We start from the raw sequence: 21,529 nt of genomic DNA, 5'->3' as shown, positions 1-21,529 counted from the left end.
GCTGTGTTCACAGGCGGACATATGGAGGTCGTAATGAGAACACAACGCTGAACCTGTTGAGGCAGAGTGGGGGCCTAGCGGGGCCCACGGTGTAATAACTTATTAATCCTAATAATAGACCAACACACCCGGGATTTATTAGTGTGTGTACGCCGTGTGCGTCATGGCATGTGAACGTTTAGATGGGTTTATCGATTAGTAATGATAGAAGTAGCATCGAATTAAAAATAACAGTGAGTGAGTGTGTGTGTGTGTGTGTGTGTGTGTGTGTGTGTGTGTGTGTGTGTGTGTGTGTGTGTGTGTGTGTGTGTGTGTGTGTGAAGAGAGAGTGAGAGTAAGGCTCGTTTTGGCACAGAAAATGTTGCGCCTCCGGCCATGACAGCAGCACATTAACTGAACTCATATGGCTTTGTTCCGTTCTCGCAGTGTGAGTGTGTTTGTTACAGAGCTACAGCTAAATGTGGTTTGACACGACGAGTGTTTGCAGTTTTCCATACGAGCCTGTCCGAGGAGGGAGAGTGTGCGTAAAAGCGCACTGGAGAGGCCTCGTGCTTTATAGTGACTTTAGAAGTGAAACATTTAATTCAACAGTGCTGGAGGATATTAAGATGGACGTGTATCTGCACAAAGCGGTTATGATAATGAGAGGTGACTTACGTGAGAGGCATTAACGTGCTTTTTGCTTTGACTATTGTCTCAGCCAATCACCTCCGAGCACCCGGAGCTACTTGTTTTTGCAAATGCAGAAAAACACATGTTACACTTGTAAAGATCAGCGCAGCAGAACCGCGAGGACGGCCACAACCCGTTTTATAATTTATAGGCGACAGGCCGCTTGTAGCTGTGTGTGTTATTGCAGGTGCAGCCCAGTGCCCACTGGCGGGTCATTAACTCGAGCATCACGGCCGATCAAAAAAATCCCGAGCACCTCCTGGCTCCGCAATAAGCTGATCAACATTCCTGCTGTACTTACTGTGCCATCCACTGGGGGGGACAGCACAGCCCGGACCGGACCGGCCCGGCCCGGCTCGGCTGGACCCGGGACCGAGCTGCACTTTTGTGTGTTTATTCCTATAAATAATCTGAAGCACAGACCATTAAACATCAAGTCAAACCCACGGTTAAGTGAAAAATAATTGGCATTAACCCCAATTCCATGTGTGCGCATGCGTGCATGTGTGACACCTATATGAGGATACACCTGCAGCCAATTGTTGACTGATGGACGACGGGAAGCAGAATAGGACAAAATGAAAACGACCTGTAAATACTTTGTTGGTAATAAAAACATTTAAACACACAAACAAGTAAAACAGATCGTTCATCAGAAACCTGGCAAAAATCTAATTTAATAAATTATGACAAAGTGGGAAGCTGTATTGCATTTATGAAAATAATTCCACCATTATTAAAAAAATAATTTAAACTTCCAATATCCGCACATTTACCTAATGTCTAAATTGCTTTAGTCTGTTATTTGTATAGATCCATTTTTATTCTAAATTATTTGCTGGTATCAGTCAGAGCCTTAAATCCACTTTTTACCTGCACATACATTTTATAATTTATATTCTTATAAATAGATTCTTTATAATTCTGTTTTAGTTTCATCTATTAGTTTTTTTCCATCTCCCCTGTTCTTTACTGTTATTCTCCTTTCTTTAATTCTCTGAAAGTGTAGACGCACTTGTTTTTTGGATCAGTCTCTTCCTTGTTTCCAGTTTGGTCCAACAGACTTTCCTGGAACTGGATTTGATATTGTAAATCGTAAAGTGGTTAGGAGGACAACATACTGTCAGCTTGAAGCTGCAGCTGCATGCTGTTCCCTACACAGTCCCAGTGACAGCAGACAGTAGCTCATTATTTCCAGACTAGGCCAATACTGACGCATTTATGTGAAATAAAGAAACCCCTCATCTAGATTATGTTCAATTACAAGAGTGAGAGATTAGAGTGCGTAAAAGACAGAAGGAGAGAAAGAAAGCAAGACTAACACCCGGCACCACACTCACTTGCTGTCAGATGGGATTCAGGCCTCTCCTCGGGCTTCTGGAGCTGTTGCACTTGGATCAGTGTGTTGATGTTGTCTGCAGAACAAGACTCACGGCCCGGGGCCTCTCTGCGCTGGGTTCCCTGTGGCGGACACCCCGGAGAACATGTCAGCCTCCTGCTTTTTCCTCGCTTCATTTTTTGGCACCCCCGCCGCCAAACGCACGGAGAGATGGGTACCTTGTGCAGAAGAAATCCCACACCTGGTTTTTAATAGGGGGATAGTGCCCTCTTGTGGTGGAATAGTGGTAAAGCTCAGTCAGACCCATTACCGCGGATCCACTTTTCTTCTTCATTGTTAGTTTAAACGTCTTGTCCTGTTTGTTCCTGCAGACACAGTAGAGCCAAATTTGAACTAAAAAAAATTTCTCCAGCAGTGGGTTTCTGTTTTTTAAAAGCAAACAAACACGATACAAATAACCTACTTCCTCTCAGTTGTCTATACTCCATGGATGAGTGTGGACCTGTAGGTAATATCACTTCACTGGGGCCTGCGATTTGTTGGTGACCTGTCCAGTGTGCACTCTGCCTCTGGCTCAATGTTGCCACAAGGTTTCTGGTTCAAATTCCAGCTTGCCCACGGTCTTTGCATACAGTTCACTAATCCTGGCTCTCAGTGTCCCTCCTAAAACAAGAGGTTAAAGGTTCACTGTGTCGAATTTAGTGAAATCTAGAGGTGAAGTTGCATGTTGCAGCTGAATACCCCTAACCCCACCCTCCCCTTCCAAACATGAAAGAGAACCTGTGGTAGCTGTCAGTTGACACAAAAACTCAAAAGGTGTTTAGTTGGTCCAGTCTGGGATACTTAAAAAATGTATTTACAAAGAATTGAAATATAAACGGGCCATTCTAGGGTTTGTACAATTGACCTGTTCACAAACTACTGAAAAATCCTTTAGGATTATTTTCTATTCACTTTCTGCCAAAAGATCCCTTTCATCTTAATCTTACACACGGAACCTCTAAGTAAATGGATGGATCTTAATCCAGAACAACCAATTTTTCAAATTGAAATGTGAAGAATTGTTTAATCAGTTTCCTGTCGTCTTTAACAGCCAATCAAAGTGCTCTCTGATACAAAGATAAAGAAGATGGAGAGATGATTGAATTTAGTTTATTTTAAAAGAAGAAGATTTCACCCAAACTTTCTTAATACACTTTAGGATCTTAATGAGAATGTAGCACATATTCACACTCTGTGCAGTTGTGACATTACCTAACAGTCCTGCCGGTTACAGGCCGAGGAGCCTGAGAGATCACAGTGTGTCACCCCCACAGTCCTTGTATGCAATTTGTGGTTTGAAGGTCAAAGAGCTCAGTTACAAGTTCTGCTGGCGTCACAGCAGAACTCTGTTGGTTAACACCTTTGTATCATATGAAGTAAGAACCTCCTCCAGTTATCTCTTCAACATGTGTGAGATCTTTATCATCTTCGGAGTGTAGATTTCATCACTATCATGGTGGCCAATCACGATGTCTCCACATACACTTTATACTCTATGCGAGGGATGTATTGACATTATCTTGATTTCACTGAATAATGTGGACAAATTATTACTTGGCATTAAAAATAAAACAATAGTTATGAGTTGATTAGATCTAAACAGATCATTTATATAATCACATTTCAAATGCACATTTTATCTTTGGTCTGTATCTGATCTTAAAGCGATTATAGAATTATAACTTTTTTACACCATTATTATTCTACAAAGTAATTTTTATTCCAGAATGATGTTTGCCTTAGCATTTTAATCTATGGAGTTACGTAAATAAACTATATTTTCAAGTTTTTTAATAATGCACCATTTGAGCATGGAATATACATTTTCATAATTATTTATCAATGGTTGATAACTAATTATCCATAAATCCATATTAAACCATTGATGACAGTAGGGTTTAGCATAGTATTAATCATAGATAAACACCCACTTCCTGATTAGCCATGAGCTGAAGCAATTATACACTTTTGTTAAATAAATATGACCTTTAAAAAGCTATAGTGTAATCAATTGTATTAATTCTGAATAAGGTCATTTGTGACTACTTACAAACATTTATAAAGGTTCCCATATTAGTATAGATTATTACTATAATTGTCATTATTAGTATCATTATTATTATTAAGACGGATGCTGTCCCCTACAAACCCAATATTGAACTTTCAAGTGATAGGGCAGCTGATTCAGATTCCCCCCCCCCACACACACACATACAGTCTCATACACCTGACATCCGAGCCGCTGCATCACAGGTACCTTCACTCCTCAGCCCGGCTCCTGCTGATGCCCTTCAGCTCACCACTGAAAACCACTGTGTCACTGTACAGAAATGTGAAACGTATCCATTTGCCTTTACAGAAGTGGGCCAAATGGCAGGGGCACGTCGGAGCCCGGCCGACTGATAATTAATTGCTGCTGGCAAGGAGCCCACGGAGAGTTGGTGTGCGGTTGTGGAAGAGGAGGGGGCGGTTAGTGGAGAAGGTTATAGCAGAGGAAAATGGGAAAAGGAGGCCAGAAGAAAGAAAGGAGAGAGAGAGAGAGAGAGAGAGAGAGAGAGAGAGAGAGAGAGAGAGAGAGAGGGAGAGAGGGAGGGAGAGAGAGAGGGAGAGGGAGAGGGAGAGGGAGAGCACTGAGGGCACTTGAAATGACACTGAGGTCTCAGTAAAAATAAACAGCTTGAGCCCCTCTCAGCACACCCCCCCGCCCCCTGTTTATAGCGACAGCCGCTTGGGGAACCCCGCCTGTTTACTTTCCCTCTGCCGACTCATCTTAAGTCAAGATGGCATGTTGGCGTTATTGTATACATCCTCTCACACACTCACTCATCCAGGGCTCAGCTGCCACTCCACTTCAAAGACCCGGGGCCTGAGTGGGAACGGAAGAGATATTAATGGGTTTAATACCAGCATGTCCTTGTGCGACGCGTGCATGTGTGTGTGTGTGTGTGTGTGTGTGTGTCTGTGTGTCTGTGTGTGTGTGTGCTGACCTACAGTCTCTCTCTGTCACACACTTCCATTTCTTGGGGTGTGCGGTATCAACGTGTCAACATTAAGGAGAGGGAGCTATCAATAGCTCTTCTGCCAGTATTATGGTCCCATCCATCATTTTGACATCACCCCACTGAAGGTGGTCTCTTCCCGGCTCACACTGATGACTCAACCGCAGAGAGTTTTTAAATGAGGATACCTTGAGGCCACGGCGCGGAATCTGCTGTAACCCAATCTGCACTCCTGAAGACGAAGAGGATGTGTGCCGGCCTCAGTGTGTGTGTGTGTGTGTGTGTGTGTGTGTGTGTGTGTGTGTGTGTGTGTGTTTGGGGGGTTACTGTTGACTTGCCGTGAGATTATTTTGGGGGTTAGCCGTTTGCATTTGACAGCATCGACTCTCCAAGATGATGGAGGGGAAATTGGCTTTCCCAGTCAGTCTGCATGCATGTGTGATTAACCCGCCGAGAACAAACGATTGCTTGGATGCACGTGTGTGTCCTCACATACATGTATGCATGTCTACTTGCAGAGAATGGGGGTTCAGGTAACTCTCTGGTGGTATTCGGGCCCTTCATTTGTGCGGAATCCAGCATCATTATCCCAAAGTGTTGCCAGCTGGAAGTGCTTGGGAGTTCCCATTTGAACTCTATGTGTGTTCTGAAGATGCAGCGGGAGCGGGAGAGTCAAAATGCTCTAATGAAAGCTCGCGTCCTGGTTCCCATTCGCCTCGACGTTCACGAGCAGCGGAATCTGGCACCGTCTTGCCGATTCGCTAATAAATTGTGCGGCCACAACAATGCCACCCAAAGCTACAGAGCTGCTTTATGAATCAGTTGTAATCCAGTGAGCTGGATGACGTCGGAGGTTCGATTCAAGCACAGTGATGCTAAATAATGACCCAACAGATCTGTAATCAATTAGAAGAAACCCTTAAATGTTTCAATATCCCCCCCCCCATGCCTGCCGGAGATCATCAGGATCAAAAATGGTAATTATGACCCGTTTTACCATTAGCATTGTTCGTGTTCTGTATTTCAACCAGTATTTTTCTCCAATGCCACCAGGGAGCAGATCAAAGCTTTCCATTCTCAGTGAAATATCTTAAATTGGTTGCACTGGTAAAAAATTTGACGCAGACACACGTAGTCGGCATCGTAAAGATGGACGACGCATCTCCGCTTCCTTCTTCTATCCAGAATTGGAGGAAACTTTGCGGATACGACCGACTCCATCTTGTGCATTCGGAGCCAGTGAGTGCTTATACACAGTCTCTGGCAGAGTTATGACCTCTCTTCTCCCACCATCATGATGTTGACATTTTGAGTCATTAATAATGTATCTCAAGAACCGTTGGATTAATTAGCATGACATTTGGTGCAGGCAATCCATTTTTGGTGATCGCTCTTTTTGAACTTGCACCAAGACCAGGTCAAAATTGAAAGTTTCTCATCGCTCTAGTTTTTCATGAAATAACTAAACGGTCTGTGACTAACTCCTCAACCGTTAGCTTTTTTTGTGTTCATGTTAGTCAGCAGACATTAGCATGCTAAATACTGTGAGATGGCGAAAATGGTTAGGCATAACCTGCGCTTAGCATCAGCATACAAGCATGGATAGCTTCACAGAGTCACAACAGCTGTGTCCCAATTCAAGAGCTGCTTTCCCTCAGAGGACATAGTCCACGCAACCCACGAAGGAGGCGGCCTCTTTATGCTGTGTAGACGGTGAAGGCCCAACCAAAATGAAGCGGTCTGGTCTACGGAGGATTTCCGTGATCTGCATCACCAGCATGTCCTGACCTTGCCGCTGTCACCTAGCAACAGAGTTGGACACGAACAGAAAGTCTTAATGCCCCCTGGGATTTATCTAACCAGTGTACCGTTAGCTGTTCTGTTGAGTTGAAGCCTGATGTTTACATTTAAAAGTCTGAGCATTGGAAGTCTCTTTGCTTGCCAACGCCATTATCGCTTGGAAAGACAGTTTATCAATGAATCCGGTGATAGGTTGGCCTGCGAAGGATCAAACCATCGGAGCCTTCGTTCCTCTGGGATGAACAGACGCTTTTTTTGGAGGAACCTTTGAAATGTGACAGCCTGGTTGCACCGTGGTGACGCCATCAGCCTGCCTCCAAAGAATTGTGACAAAGCTTGTGTCTTTAACTGTAGACTTGTCCTCTTCAAGGAGAACATTGATCATTATCTTAGGTGAACTGCAGGAAAACAAGTTGTCTCTTTAGGATATTCAGCCAGAGTCACAAACTTTTGCAAAGTTAAACTGAAGAAAAGGTTGGAAATTACCTAGGTATGATTCAGGTAATCACATTATAAAGTCCAATGTGAGTCTGAACAGACCAATAATGTTCAAGTTAACAATCCTTTGAAATGGTTTGCCCCAAAAACAACCTTGCCAACAACATGCCATTAGTACAAACCCAGAGCTTGTAAAACTTCAAAAGGTCAGCTTCTTTTACTGCTCATCTGGTGTCACAAATAACAACAGTGTGATCACTCAGATCGGTATAGTACGATAATTGAACCACTAGATGGCAGTGTTGGTCAAGTTTAAAGTGCTCCTCCACCTGTTGCAGGCATTGTCAAACAGGTCAAAGTAGAAGCGTTGCAACACACGATCAAGGTCGCAGCCAGAAAGTCAACATTTAAAACATTGATATTGTAGCTGCTGGGATAAAAAGCTTCAGGGCTTTGATTTTGGCTGCTGGCTTCAATGCAGGACTCCACAGGTGTAAACCTTCAAGGACAGATGTTTTTTTCTTCCTGGGTTTTACTCGTGAGATTTCAATTTTGGACCCTGTAAACCTATATTTGTGTTGAGGCACATAAAAAGTGAAAGGAGTCAGTAAGAGCGGGTCACATTCCAAAGTGTACCACTTTTTATCCACCTTCAGCAGGTATATTGATATTTTCTAACCTTAAATATTTGGTCAACGTGGTGCTGATGTTTTCTATAGGTTCAAGTCTCAAGTATCTGGAGAGAGAAGTGCTCATTGTCGGGCTCGGTGGTCAGCTTTCCGTAGTCATTTCCGTTCACAAAGGGGTATTTACCTTCAATAAGGTTTGCATAAGCTGTAAGTAGGGTCGGGGTGGGTCAGTAATTACAATGCAATTCAAAACCGGCCTTCGCCTCTTAAGAAAAAGGATGTTTCTTCTCCCCTGTTGAATATTATATTAATAGGTAGGATGACGCACGCCTGCTATAAAATGTTAGTTTAAAGAAACACAAGTTGGATTTTCATGTCTGGATCATGTTTCTGCTTCTCTGTTTCAGGGATTAGTGCGACGTCGCCATTTAATTTCATTCAGTTTCACTCAACAAGGGAGTGTGACACGTCGGGTTTTCCAGCGAACACTATGGGAAATTCACTCGCCAATTGTGCGGCCAATTACCATAGTATTACATTGTCCTGCTCAGTGTGGTCTCTTTCAGTGTAACATGAACTATTCCTAAATGAGACTAAATGCCCTCTGATTCAAACAAGTTCATAGCGGTGTTCCCAGGGGGTCAGCCCTTGTGCACTTTGAGCTGAAAAGCATCCCATTTGGCTCTCGCTTTACATCCAGACCCTATTGACAAGTGCACGCTGGCAGACATGCAACAACACACACACACACGCACACACACACACATGCACAGACTCTCTCTCACACTCACAGAAACCTGTCCCCTTTGAGTCTAAACCTCTATAGCCATATATGTGCATTCCCTAATTGGTGGTTCTTCTTTCAAAGGAGTGATTATGTGTGTATGTGTTTAGAGGCGTCCTCTCTGTCCAAGGCTTGATTCAGTCCATCTCCAGTGCCAGAGGGGACAAAAGAGACACCCGTTCCTCCTCTCAGAGCGAGGGGCCGTTGACACCAATAAATCCCCCCCATCCACTTCCTCCCCGGTGTGTTGGGGTTATGTCAGGAATGTCCTGGGTCCTATTGTCCCCCCGGTGCTCTGTTTTTGGTAACCCATCACCAAGCATTCTCTGCCTCCTCCCTCCCCCTTACACACACACACACACACACATACATGAACACATGCACACACGTATGTCCACACCCCCTGGGCTGTGTGTCCCTTGGTCCCTCACTCTGAATAGACCACCTCTGCTGAATGCGACAGACATGCAGGCGTCAGGACGTCAGGTTCAGCAGCCCAAGTCGTGCATGGCGGCCCTGTGGGGAAAAATAAAAGCCAGTTATTTTCACCTGTTTGCTCCGCTCGCGCTCTTTGTCTAATGGGAGAAAGAAAATAAAACAATGAGCCGAGTGTTTTAAGACTCCAGACTTAATGCCTGTTCTGTCCTTTCAGCGGATTCGAGCACACTGCCCCCTTCATCGCTTTTACAGTGGAAACTTCAAGTTGAGCCTCCTGCAGCCTGCACTTTAAGTTAAGCATGCTCTGATGGACACTTATTTTGTATTCATTATTTAATTGTTATCAATTCTCACCCACACCCAAAGAGAAAGCAAAAACTAAAGTAAAGTTAGAGTAGATGGTTATTATCAAAGTCTGCTACATCCAGCTGTAACGTGTTGCACATCGCCCATTGGAAGCAGCCACTTCAGTCTTTATCCAAGCACTACCTTGTTGATGAAGTCACCTGTTTGCTAAGGGGGCCAATGATCTGTATATATTTTTTATTTCTAGGTCCGACTTCTTTTTCGGACTGTATGAAACCCAGGGAAGGATCCAGGAGTAAGGCCATGGGGGGGCTCTGGCCCCAGCTGGCTGGCCCTTGAAGTACCCCTGTCCTGTCAGAAGTTTTTTCTTTTTATAAATATCCTTTTTAGTTACATTTTTTAAAGTAACTCAATAACAATACTAATAATATATATGACAATATGTTAAGAATGTTTGAAGTTCATAATGCACTTGGACAAGGAACAGTTGTCACCATAAAATCAATGATGTGTAGCTTTGCTATAGAGCTAACAGTAAACAGGGGATGACTTAAATGTGCACCTTACTTAATCAGGACTTGTGCACGTATGTTGGACACACAGTTTAATTGGCCCCCGTGTTTAAATTGTAGTCCCTTCATGGCCCCTGATTTAGAAAAAACCTTGATGCACCACTGGTGTAGCCTGTCATGAAGAGACTGAGCCGAAAGATTCACATGGCTCAGCAGCTGACACCTGACTGACCGTCCTATCTAACACCAGAACATGTGGCGGGGAAGAAAAACCAAAGCAAATAACAGAGCAGTCAACATCAACATCAAAACACTGCGTTTTAGTATTTAAATACTGCGTCATTACACCAATTACTTCTTATCCGTTTCCTTTGTTCTGCCTTTAGCATCCATGAAGGTAACGGTCAATTGAAATAATCCCCGTCTCTTTTAGCAATGTGACGAGCACAGAGTCATCTGTCATCCGAATTCCTGCCCGGACTGTTTTCATCTTCATAATCTGTTTAATCTAAGTACACTTCATTGACTCCCTCAATCTCTGTCTCGCTCTCACAAACACGCTCACGCACACACATACCTGCACACACATTCACGAATCCTTTCAGTTGCCACATGTCACACACTGACAACCATTCAAGACATCGTGTGTCCATTCATTGCGAGCCCTTCGTGCATTCATTCAGCCTCTCGTAGCACACACACACTTCTCTCCCGGGCCTTATTTTTAGCTTCATCTGATCCATTCACTCTCGTCACAGAAGGAGGTAACATCTCATTCTGATGGTGATGCTTCCTCGTGTCACCTGGCGGCGTCGGAGCTCGCGCTGCTGCCAAAACCCCAAATACCAGAGGTTTGATTTGTTGTTCGGTGGGACCAATGTATGTTTTCCGTGCGTGTGTGTGTGCGTGTGTGTGTGTGTGTGTGTGAGAGAGAGAGGGAGTTAGAGGGAGTAGGTGGGTTGTACACATGTTACGAAGCGAGGCGCCATTGCGGCCTAAAAAACTATTAGGCTCTGTAAATACACACTGTGGCGAAAGTAAACATTCTCAGCATGCCATCTAGGCGCACAGAGGGGTACTGGGAGACAGCCGCCCGACAGGCTGTGAGGGGGAGGTGTGTGTGTGCATGTGTGTGTGTGTGCGTGTGTGTGTGTGTGCGTGTGTGTGTGTGTGTGTGTGTGTGTGTGTGTGGACAGTAATCAGTGGGCTGAGAGGGGATGGATATGGAAAATATAAATTTTACTTGGGGGGAAAACTCAAGTGTGTGTTTGCATAATCAAGCCAATCATGATCATGTTGAGTAAGTAAACAACTTAAAGATAGTTTACCTGTGTGTGTTGTTATGACGACCGGGGACCAATTATTTATCAGGAGCACTCCGGGAACACCTAGTGTTTGTGTGGGCCGGTGATGAGGGCTGTCAAACGCTCATGTCTACCTGGAGATTTGACTGTGTGCGTTACAGAAAGAGGGCAGAGTGTGTGCGTGTTGTGTGTTTGTGCTGTGTGTTTACTCCTTGTTGCACCCGAGCCGGCCGTGAGTTTAAAACAGCATCACCTTTGTGTCCCATTTGACAGATGAGCCAGGTTTCTGATTTAACGAGGTGCGGACAATAAAGTCAGTCGTGGTTAATGGCGTATTTGTAGCCGTACATTTTTACACCCTTTTTTTTTAACGCAGCCTAACACTTCCACAATTCACAGTGTGTGACTCTGGCGTATGTTCCACACACGCTCCGCAATGTTTAACGCACACTTTGAATGCTGAGGAGAAATATAAGTGAAACTGTGCTGTTCTTAAAATAGAAACACGGCCATGGATGCAAAGGGACTATTTTCTGATCTGGAGACCCGTGCACGCTGGCAATGGGAGAAAGCACAAGTAACCATGGAAACAGAGCTCAGAATATGCCCTATTCCCAGCCACGCCACCCACAGTTCTATTTTTAGGCCTTACTTTGGGCTCACAATATCTGTTACATCGAACAAGAGTTAAACTGAGTGATCAGCAGGCGTGACTATACAGAAATCTGACTCTGACACCATGCGTCTGATGAACGGCAGGAGGACGAGCTTCTTCCTGCAGCCTTTTGATTCACTCGCTCCAAGGACGTGGCAGGAAATAAAAAGCCTTCAGCTGGTTACTGCTTTTCAAACTGCACATAACCGATGAGGGACAGATATAAACGGTGAAAGTATGAACACAAATCATCATGTGCCTGGAGAAACGCAAAAGAGATGAGTTCAAAGCTGGAGGAAGGAGCCTGGTTGTTGAAGGTGAGGTCGACGCAGGCCTGGGGAAACTCCTGCTCGGCATCCCACACCGCTCCTCACAGTCTGCAGGTTTATAACATACTGAAGTTACCAGCCAGGTGAGAATTAATCCCCTGGACCAGTCAACCAGTGTCGAGAAAGTCACAGTAAAGTAACGCAGCCGTGTGAATGATGACCGCCCTCGTGACTTTGTGTGCCGTCGTATGAATTTCCGACCGCTTTGCTTCATCGTGCAGAAAGCGCTGCTCGCTGGCAACGGTGGGAGTTGATGACAATCGCCTCACAACGGTCACCTGTTGTTTGGCAGCGAAGATGGCCGCCATGTTGGTGTAACGGCACGTCATAAATCCCGGGGCCGCTCCTGCTGACTCCAGGTCAGGTTTGTCAGCACTTTATGGTGATGGATGGTGTAGACCAGGATGATATTTACAACACAAATTTGAAGTGGAGTGGAGGTTGAGTTTGGTGAGAGAGAAATGTAATCAGCCAATCAGGGCCTTTTGTGTGGACTGTGTGTGTGTGTGAGTGTGTGGAGTGACCAATCAACTTCACATTTATATCAACTGCGTCTCTCTGTCTTTCTCTGTCTCTCTCACGCACACAGGCACACACGCACACACATACACATACACACACACACACACACACACACACACACACACACACACACACACACACACACACACACACACACACACACACACACACACACGCTCAGGACCAGCAGACCTCATGGAAATCATATCCTGATCCTCATGAGGCAAGATGTCATTTCTGCGGCCCTGGATAAGGCGAGGGGTAATATGTGAATTGTGGTTAGGTTAGGGGTATGGGGCGGGGGGGGGGGGGGGGGGGGGGTATGAATTGGTTATGGTTAGAGATGAAGTTCCGGTTAGGCTGTCCACAATGAATGGAAGTCGATGCCAATGAAGTCCTAATAAGGACAGCTGCACACACAAATGGCACTTAACACATCTCTGGCTTCTTTTACAATTAGTATTATTGCTTGATGCCGACACACACACACACACACACACACACACACACACACACACACACACTCACACTCCCACGCTCACTTTCTCTCTCTCACACAAACACACAAATGTTTCCAGACACCACAAGCCGGGGCTGGTGGTCTGGCCGAGTATCATCTGTGGTGACTCCATTTGTGTGTGTGTGTGTGTGTGTATGTGTGTGTGTGTGTGTGTGTGTGTGTGCCCTCCCTCCCCTCAGTGCTCCATCTAATACCCTGTCATCATCAATAACCTCAGTAGTGCTGACTCATTGGCTTTTACAACCATGGGGTTTGGGCCTTACTTACAGCCACAGACCCATGTCTCTGTCTCTGTCTGTCTGTCTGTCTGTCTGTCTGTCTGTCTGTCTGTCTTACTGTCCGTCCGTCTGTCTGTCTGTCTGTCTGTCTGTCTTACTGTCCGTCCGTCTGTCTGTCTGTCTGTCTGTCTGTCTTACTGTCCGTCCGTCTGTCTGTCTGTCTGTCTGTCTGTCCGTCTGTCTGTCTGTCTGTCTGTCCGTCCGTCTGTCTGTCTGTCTGTCTGTCTGTCAGCCCGCTGCACACACGCCGGAGATTTTGCGTGCGTTTTTTGCGCCTGAGCACGGTTGTGTACACGCACACCATAAACCCATACTTGTACTTGCGGTTATAGTCTTCAGTGTAGATTTGTCCACACAGGTACGGGTGTGTCTTTCAAAGGGGTCGCTTGGATTAAAGTCACCAAAGACTCTTCACCACCCACCCACTGATGCGCCCCATTGATTCCCAGTAGGTACACAACCCATGAAAATAATTGACACTCATCAGGAGACAACGCCTCATCCCAGTCTCTAAGCATATCAACTCCTCCCCTTCCCTCTATCCCATCATGCCTATCCTAATAGTCTCCATGGCATTTATTTAATTCTCCTTACAGGCGCTTACCATGGGTTTTATCCTATATTCACAAGAGGGTGTAAATACATATAAAGCTTCCAATTGTACCCAACAGTGTGTATCATTGCGGGGGTGTTGAGTTCGTCGGAGGTCCCTGATGATGAATGTGGAGACAGGATGTGTCAGACAATAATGACAGCGAGCATCTCGACAGGGTGAAGGCCCCCCCCCCCCGCCGCCCGCCGCCGCTGCCTTGACGTTTTTATGGACAGTATGTGAGCGCGGGCTGTTGTGATGTGTCAACGCTTCACATGTGGCCCGCTGATGGTGTTGATGGGGAGATGTCGTCTCCGCAACGTGTCACTCAAAAGTCCGTGGCCACCGGGACTGTAAATCCGCCTCCGGGAGACTTTCCGATGAATTTTTGTGATTTTGTTTTTATTATGTGAAAGTTAAGAGGCTTTGAGTGGTGCGAAGTCAACAAATACATTTTGCACAAAGTGAAGACAGTTGCTCATTTGAGGATTGGGCATTTTTTTCTTTCCTCGCATGTTAAAAAGGAAAAAAACAACAACCACATGGTCCGCATTTAACTTCCAACCGTGTTTGAGGCTTCTATATTAACTCTGTATTCAAAAGCTTTCTATTTGTAGGTGGGATTAATTTAGTGGACGCAGAGTGGATTTGAAGCTGCGGGGCTGGATTTTGAACAAATAGCCAGAGTTAGAATTACTGGGAGCTTGTCCAATCAGGCAACACTTTGAGGACTGGGATATTGAGGGTTATGAAATAATATAATTAAACTTATGTGCCCTGATCTTATTTTTATATGATTTAAACACATAAGGACAAACATGAAATGTGTGCAGAGACACCCCACTTATTATGTTTTTAATAACCAGCACTGGCTTAGAAACTGATAATGATTATACAGTCAATATTGGATTATTCCTACTGAATAAAGTACTCTGCTGAAATGGAGCTATTATTCATTTCACCGAGGCCCAACTGGAATCCCCTCAAGGACGACCTGGAGGTCCCCGGACCCCACTTTGAGAACCGCTGATCTGACTGGCTGGCTGGCAGGGGTCTGATTCTGAAAGGTGCGCACCTAACTGGCTGGAGCCAGGGCGGCGTATTGCCTTTCACACGCTTCTAAAATACTCTCCGGGCAGAGCCTGAAAGGGTTACTGTTTCCCAAAGTGCCTCATTCTGCGCAGTCGAGAGGGGGCGGCTGAGTGGCGCCGTCGAGTCAGAGACGCAGTTTCTAAAAAACCCCGAGACATCATCAAGAAAGAAGCTGACAGTGAGGAAAGCAGCCCCCCTCCTGCTCCTTCTCCTCTTCCTCCTCCTCCTCCTCCTCCTCCGCCTGGCACGCTGCCGCTCCTCTCCTCTGCTTACCAAATCCCCTCAGCGGTTCTGTCACAATAACCGGGCGGCAAGTGTCAAATCCAAACTCTGCCCGCAAACGCGCAAATCACTTTAACGCACACAAGATGCGCTCAGTGGAACATACTGCACGGGCTGCTTTGAGCTTTCAGACGTTTAGTCATGGCTCTGTTTAACTCGTTGATTGTTTTTGAGGAATAATATAAACACCGTAAAAGCCCTACTTACAGAAAATCACTCTTCGCTTTGATTCCATTCCCCTGCGCGCGTCTCCGAGCGCGTTTAATTGGCCATATCTCTTAAACTTGCAGACAGCGCACCGCGACTCTGCAATTAATAGTCTGCTAACGTCAAAAACAGTTGACCATTGTTTTATGGGCTTTGTGTTCCTCTCGCTCTCCCTCTCTTTCTCTCCCTCTCCCTCCCTCTCCCTCCCTCTCTCTCTCTCTCTCTCTCTCTCTCTCTCTCTCTCTCTCCCTCTCTCTCTCTCTCTGCAGGGCGGTCAGACTTGAATCGGCGCCGGTCTGCTCCAGTCCACTTCTATACAAATACCTCAGTGGAACTTTCTGTGGCGCTTCCAGCGTAGAAAAGCGCAGACCCCAGACGCCCCGGGCCTGCGCGTAAACGCGGGTCATTTCATCATCTGACACTGTTTGAAATGTCTGAATCATATTTTACCCATTATGTTAACACCTCGCAGCCCTGAGAGGGGAATGTGCGCAGACAGGGGGGGGGGGGGGGGGGGGGGGGGGGGGGGGGGGGGGGGGGAGATGAATGTGCGTGGCCTCTCTCTCTCTCTCTCTCTCTCTCTCTCCCTCTCCCTCTCCCTCTCTCTGGCTGAGACAAATGAATGCCAGTTCTGTGGAGGCGCTTGAGGTATGTGTTGCGCATTACGCAGCGTAGTAAATCAGCCCTTTCTAAAATCACTGTGACGGCGTGGAGCATCAGGCAGTCCACACACAGCCACTGAAGCCTGGACTCACTGTGCACTTTGTAACTCCACTCCGCCTCGGAGACCACGCTGCAAAAGATGTTAGTCTGGCATCATCTTAACCTTGTTTTTGCCTTTTCACTCTGTTTCCAATAAAAAAACTTATTCTGATTTTAAAATAAAATAAAAACATCATTTCCAAGACAGTGATTTATAGAAATCCCTTTGAACATCAAAGCCATAATAGAAACCAGTAGAATCACGAATGCGATCAGCACACTTCTCATTATTTCAATATTTTAGTATTAGACAACGTGTTCAGATGATATATTTTACAGCGTACACGCCCCCTGATATAGACACTCGTTGTAAGCAGATTGGCTTGAGACTAATACATGTTGAAAAGATAGACTTTATTGCTAAAACGTGTAACCATAACATGTACACTGATATGTTTTACTTTTTTATTCTTTTTTTGTCATTTTAAAAAATATTCAAGTAGACATCTCCCATATTTTTTTCTGGTATACTCTGCTATTCTCTTTCATTATGCTCTATACTCACAATCGTTAAAATAATAAATAAAACATACAGATTTGTTTATTTCTACAATACTATATATTCCAAAAAAAGCTGAGTTCACGCCTTTATATATATCTTTAACCTCAACTTTTCTTTTTTTTTACAATTTAATTATTATTGATATTAATATTATACAAAAACTCTAGGCAGCATTGCAGTGAAATAACAGTCAGCATCAATGTTCAGTTGAAAAAAAAAAGAAGTTCACCTCTTGGAGAAGTGTAGCATATGCATTCCATCTTCAATGTCTCATAAAAATATCAACAAAAAAGCTCTTCCTTATGAAGTGCTCGTGTTTCCCCAAAAAGCAACGTTTCAGGGATGAGAATAAAATATGGTCCTGGTTCAATTAGAAAAAATAGCTGCATTTTTCTTAAATATGTACAATGTTGGTATTTCACTTAAAATGCTATATAAAAAAATAGATTTGCTATGGTGCCCATCTCTGTAGAGAGTTAACAGTGCAATAGTAACCGTATTTCCAGTCCACTCCCCCTTCGACCTCCGCTACGTCCTTCGAGAAAATCAGCACGAACACTTGCACTCTGAGATGATTGGGTATTGCACCTGTATCCACGTACAGTATTTCTGTCTTAGAAAGCCCTGACAATACCACCGCAGGAAAATCTTGTTGATTGACTTGACGGGCTTGCAGGACATCCCCTCTGGGAAGGAGCAAGAGCGCTCAGAGAAACAATTTCCCTCCTTGATGTAACGTGGCCAGAATCTCACGCCCAAATCCTTCCAGGTGTACACCACTGGGCAGTGCGTATAGGTCCACAGCCACTGCAGAAATTTCCTGCGGGCTTTCTTGCCCACTTTTACCCGCTTTCCATAAGGGGTCTCTGTGAGGTCCAGCTTTTTAATCTCGTTGGGCATAGGCCCCTGCAGCTTCACCTGGTTGTCTGCCGCGGAGAGGTTCACCAGCATGGGTGAGCTGATGGACATGAAGTTGGGGTCGAAGTTGCTGCCGAGCTTTTTCCTCAGCGTCCTCTCGGCCAAGTCCTGCTCCCGGGGGTCGTACTCCGGGTCGGGGTCCTCCTTCAGATCGGGCACAGGGAGGTTGTCACTGGGCGATGGACGGAGGCGAAGGTAATGCTGGGAAACTCCAAGGTGAACGCACACCAGCGCGTAAACGAGAAGCATTTGTGAGAGGCCCATTATTCCTGGCTGCTTTTACGCACAGGCACTTCTCGCGTAAATGATATTCAGTTCTTTTCCCGGTTACTGTGATCTCTGCAATGCCGAGCTCGGGGCTTCATAAATAGTAGAAGTTCAGTCACAAGCAAGGCGATACTTTTAATAGACCACGTCGGGTTTGAATGACATGGAAGCGGAGTGCTTTGCTGTTTTGGGCTCCTTCAACTTTGCAGTTCGCCCGCTGGTGCAACTCTGCAGCGCAGCGGTGGATCTGCTTTGCGCAAAGTGTTTAGTCTGAACCAGAAGAGGGGAAAAAAAGAAGCACAAAACAAATGGGGGGGAAAACTCTAGTCACGCTCTCTCCGGCCTCACCCCGCTCCCTTTGGATTCACTTTGGGTTTCTTTCGGTTGTCATGGTTACCCCGGGGACTCGAAGCCACGACGAACTGTCTGCACTGGATGACAGCGGCCGAGGCGAGAGCTGCATGGAATGAAGTGTTCTCTAAAGAGACAGAATAGATCCGCAGCGTCCCGGGAGAGTGAGAGAGGGAGAGAGAGGGAGCACAAAAGAGTAACTCACCAAGTTTGAAATGTCACGCGCCCGGCACTGAGGGCTGCCTTGGCCAATGTTATTTTTACGCACGGCTTCTATAAACGTGGCTTCTCTTAACGACGCCTGACGCGCGCCGGTTTGACAAGGTCCCAGAGCGCACGGTCCATGCACTGAGGAGGAAAGTCTAGTGCAGCCAGTCCCCCTGTGGTATTCCAGCAGTCGATACGTGCACCCTCTAGAAAATGTCCAAAAACATGCGCAGCAGTGGGATGCAATCTCAACTTAGGAAACAACAGCCATTTGTGTTTCCAGAGGATGTTCCAAATCGCCGTGGGGTATTTTTTTTTTTTACATGAAAGTCTCAGGCTGTGATATTCCCCTCAGAACTGTCTCTCTCTTTCAAAAAGGCGGCTTGACAGCAAACCGCGCGCTGCAGAAAGCCCGAGCACGTTGTCAGTTCAAAGTTCCCTTCACTGTGGCATCTCTGGATCCTCTCGGAAAAGCTCCAGTCGCTGCATGGAGAGACAGTCCGTGCTATGGTGCTGTGTCTCCCGTCTGATCGGCGGTCAATTCCTCGGGGAGCGCTTCTCCTCCTTTGATAACTGCTACAGAAGCTCCTACTGAGTCGCTCCTACTTCAGGAGTCTGAGAGACTTGGCGCTGGAGCGTTTCTTTGCTTAGGCACACTGTGTGTGAGTGTGTCTGTAGCGAGCGGTGCTCAGTCCCAAGTTAAATATCCCCCTCCGACGGTACAAAGTATCAGAGGGGCCTGCCCACCCCGGCCACTTTCACTATGATTGACACCCCCCCCCCCCCCCACCCTCCGGGCCACCCCCTCCTCTCACAACGTGGAAAATATCAGCCACAATCAGGAGGATCAACTGGGTCCTAACGCACCAGATTTCCCCCTGTCTCAGAGGGTAATACTCCACGCCATGAATATTCTACACGTTGGAGAATAACAAATCACACACGCACTACAAGCGCAACTCTTTCCCCCTGTGATCCTCCTCAGCGGACTGTGATGCACTAATAGGTTCAATACGCTGTCAATACTCCGCTGAAGCCTTTAAGAGTTTCCTTGGCATGAACTTTCCCATGAAATTGATGGGAAACGTTTAGAAGCTTGTCTGCGGAAAAGGGGGCATCACATTCCACCTTTGTTCATCAGGATTTGGGTCCACACAGGAATTGGCCCGTTGAACTCAGGGGTCACTAAATAGGCGCGTAATTAAGGGGCTATAAATGGCCATGGATAACTAAGCGGTACCTTTCCCATGCTAAGCAGTCAAGAGCAAGTTGGATTTTATTTTTTTAGTTTACTTTTGCATCTTGGTCTTTTCATATAGTCACTTTTAAAGGATCCAGGTGAAGTTAAGGTATTTTTTATCATTCATAATAACGCACAAATAATCAATTTTACGCATTCTAATTTCATTAAAACGGGGCTGGATTTGATTTCCACTCTGATCAAACAGCAATTTAATTCAGACAATTTAACAATTTTTAAATAACACACTTTTCTGATAGTGTCATAAAAATCCATCACACCATGCGGTTAACATGTGTTTACACTCTGAATGTCCTCCTGTTTCCACCTCTGTTGTATTCGTCTTCTGCGCACCGTGGATAGGCGGGCCGCTGTTAATGCATCCATAGACTTGTCATTGTGCTTTTCTTTTGTAGTGGTCACTAGAGGGCGTCGATCCAGCACGGTGTGGACCTGCAGCCGGGGCCTCGCCACACTCTCTCCCTCGCTGTGGGACCATGTGCGTGTGGAAGGAATGTGCGCTCATGGGTTTGCTCAAGTGAAATTGCTCACCGGCATTTTTGTGATCAAAGATGTAACGTAAGAGCCATTTTTACCAAAATTAAAGTAATGAGCCTGATAATCCTCACTATAAGTCTTACATACAAAATAAATACTCCGGTTTGGAGGATGGTGCTCTAATTTCAGTGTCTGCCATGATTAAGAGACTTCATTAACCGAGCTTAAAAGCACAAACCACATGCAAAGAGCTGCCGGCAGCCTCCTGCATCCTGTGGGTAGAGTCCTGCTGACCTCCAACATGCATGCAGATGAAAAAAGTCATAATCTGGTTAATGATTAGGGTCCCCGTGCAGACGGCGCTCAGTGGGCAGCGGGGACAGTAAGGCTGAGCTGGCTACTGTAGAATTGGCCCTTTCCATTGTCTTCCTCCACGGGTCTTAAGGGTGGTGGGAGTGAGAGAGAAAACCCCATGCAGGGAGAGACACTTCCCTTCCTCTTAGTCTTGGTCTCAGGCACTAATACTGCCGAGCAACCCGGCAATGAGTCTACCCCCATCCCCTCGCTAATTACCTGAGATAAAAACAAGGAGAGGAGAGAGGAGGGGACCGGTGAGCACAGTGGGGAGGGATGGCGGTGGCGGTGATGAGGATGGTGGTGGTTTCAGCAAAGAGGAGAGGATTGGGGGCGGGGGGGGCAGCGGCGACTGTGGTGGTGGTGCCGGATGGCAGTTTGCTGTGGAATGGCTAATTAAATAAAGCCATAAAAGGAACCCGGCTCGCTTTAACGAAGCTCGTCAACCTCTGACGAGTGGGGCCGGGGTGCTGGGGGTGGGGGGTGGGATGCACCATGGAGGAGAGAGGTGGGGCTGGTGCTGAAAACTGGGCTTGTATAACAAGGGGACTTAGCTCTTTGGTTTTGCAGTGATTGTTCACGCTTCCTTAGGTCTGAATAGGGCGCATGGTGAGGGTGCGTTGGGGGGCAGCCCTTAGGCACAGATAGGACCCCCTTCTCCCTTTCTGCCGTGAATGCTTAGCACACATA

General features: G+C 46.0%; 2 protein-coding genes across 2 annotated transcripts in view; both read right to left on the bottom strand.

The window, feature by feature from the left end:
- ntn2 (netrin 2) overlaps nt 1–2,150 on the bottom strand; it is a 46,947-nt gene extending 44,797 nt beyond the window's left edge. The window contains exon 1 of the mRNA XM_053414377.1: nt 2,013–2,150. The gene's annotated coding sequence lies outside the window, so the exon portion shown is untranslated. The remainder of the gene's footprint in view (nt 1–2,012) is intronic.
- Nucleotides 2,151–16,835: 14,685 nt separating this feature from the next.
- nog2 (noggin 2) lies at nt 16,836–19,451 on the bottom strand. The gene has a single exon (XM_053413916.1). The coding sequence runs from the start codon at nt 18,184–18,186 to the stop codon at nt 17,551–17,553; it is 636 nt and encodes a 211-aa protein (XP_053269891.1). The 5' UTR covers nt 18,187–19,451; the 3' UTR covers nt 16,836–17,550.
- Nucleotides 19,452–21,529: the final 2,078 nt, after the last annotated feature.

This window comes from Pleuronectes platessa, chromosome 21, assembly GCF_947347685.1.
Source record: "Pleuronectes platessa chromosome 21, fPlePla1.1, whole genome shotgun sequence".
Lineage (NCBI taxonomy): Eukaryota > Metazoa > Chordata > Actinopteri > Pleuronectiformes > Pleuronectidae > Pleuronectes > Pleuronectes platessa.
The sequence above is the reverse complement of the archived record's forward strand: the minus strand, read 5'-3'. Positions and strand labels throughout refer to the sequence as shown.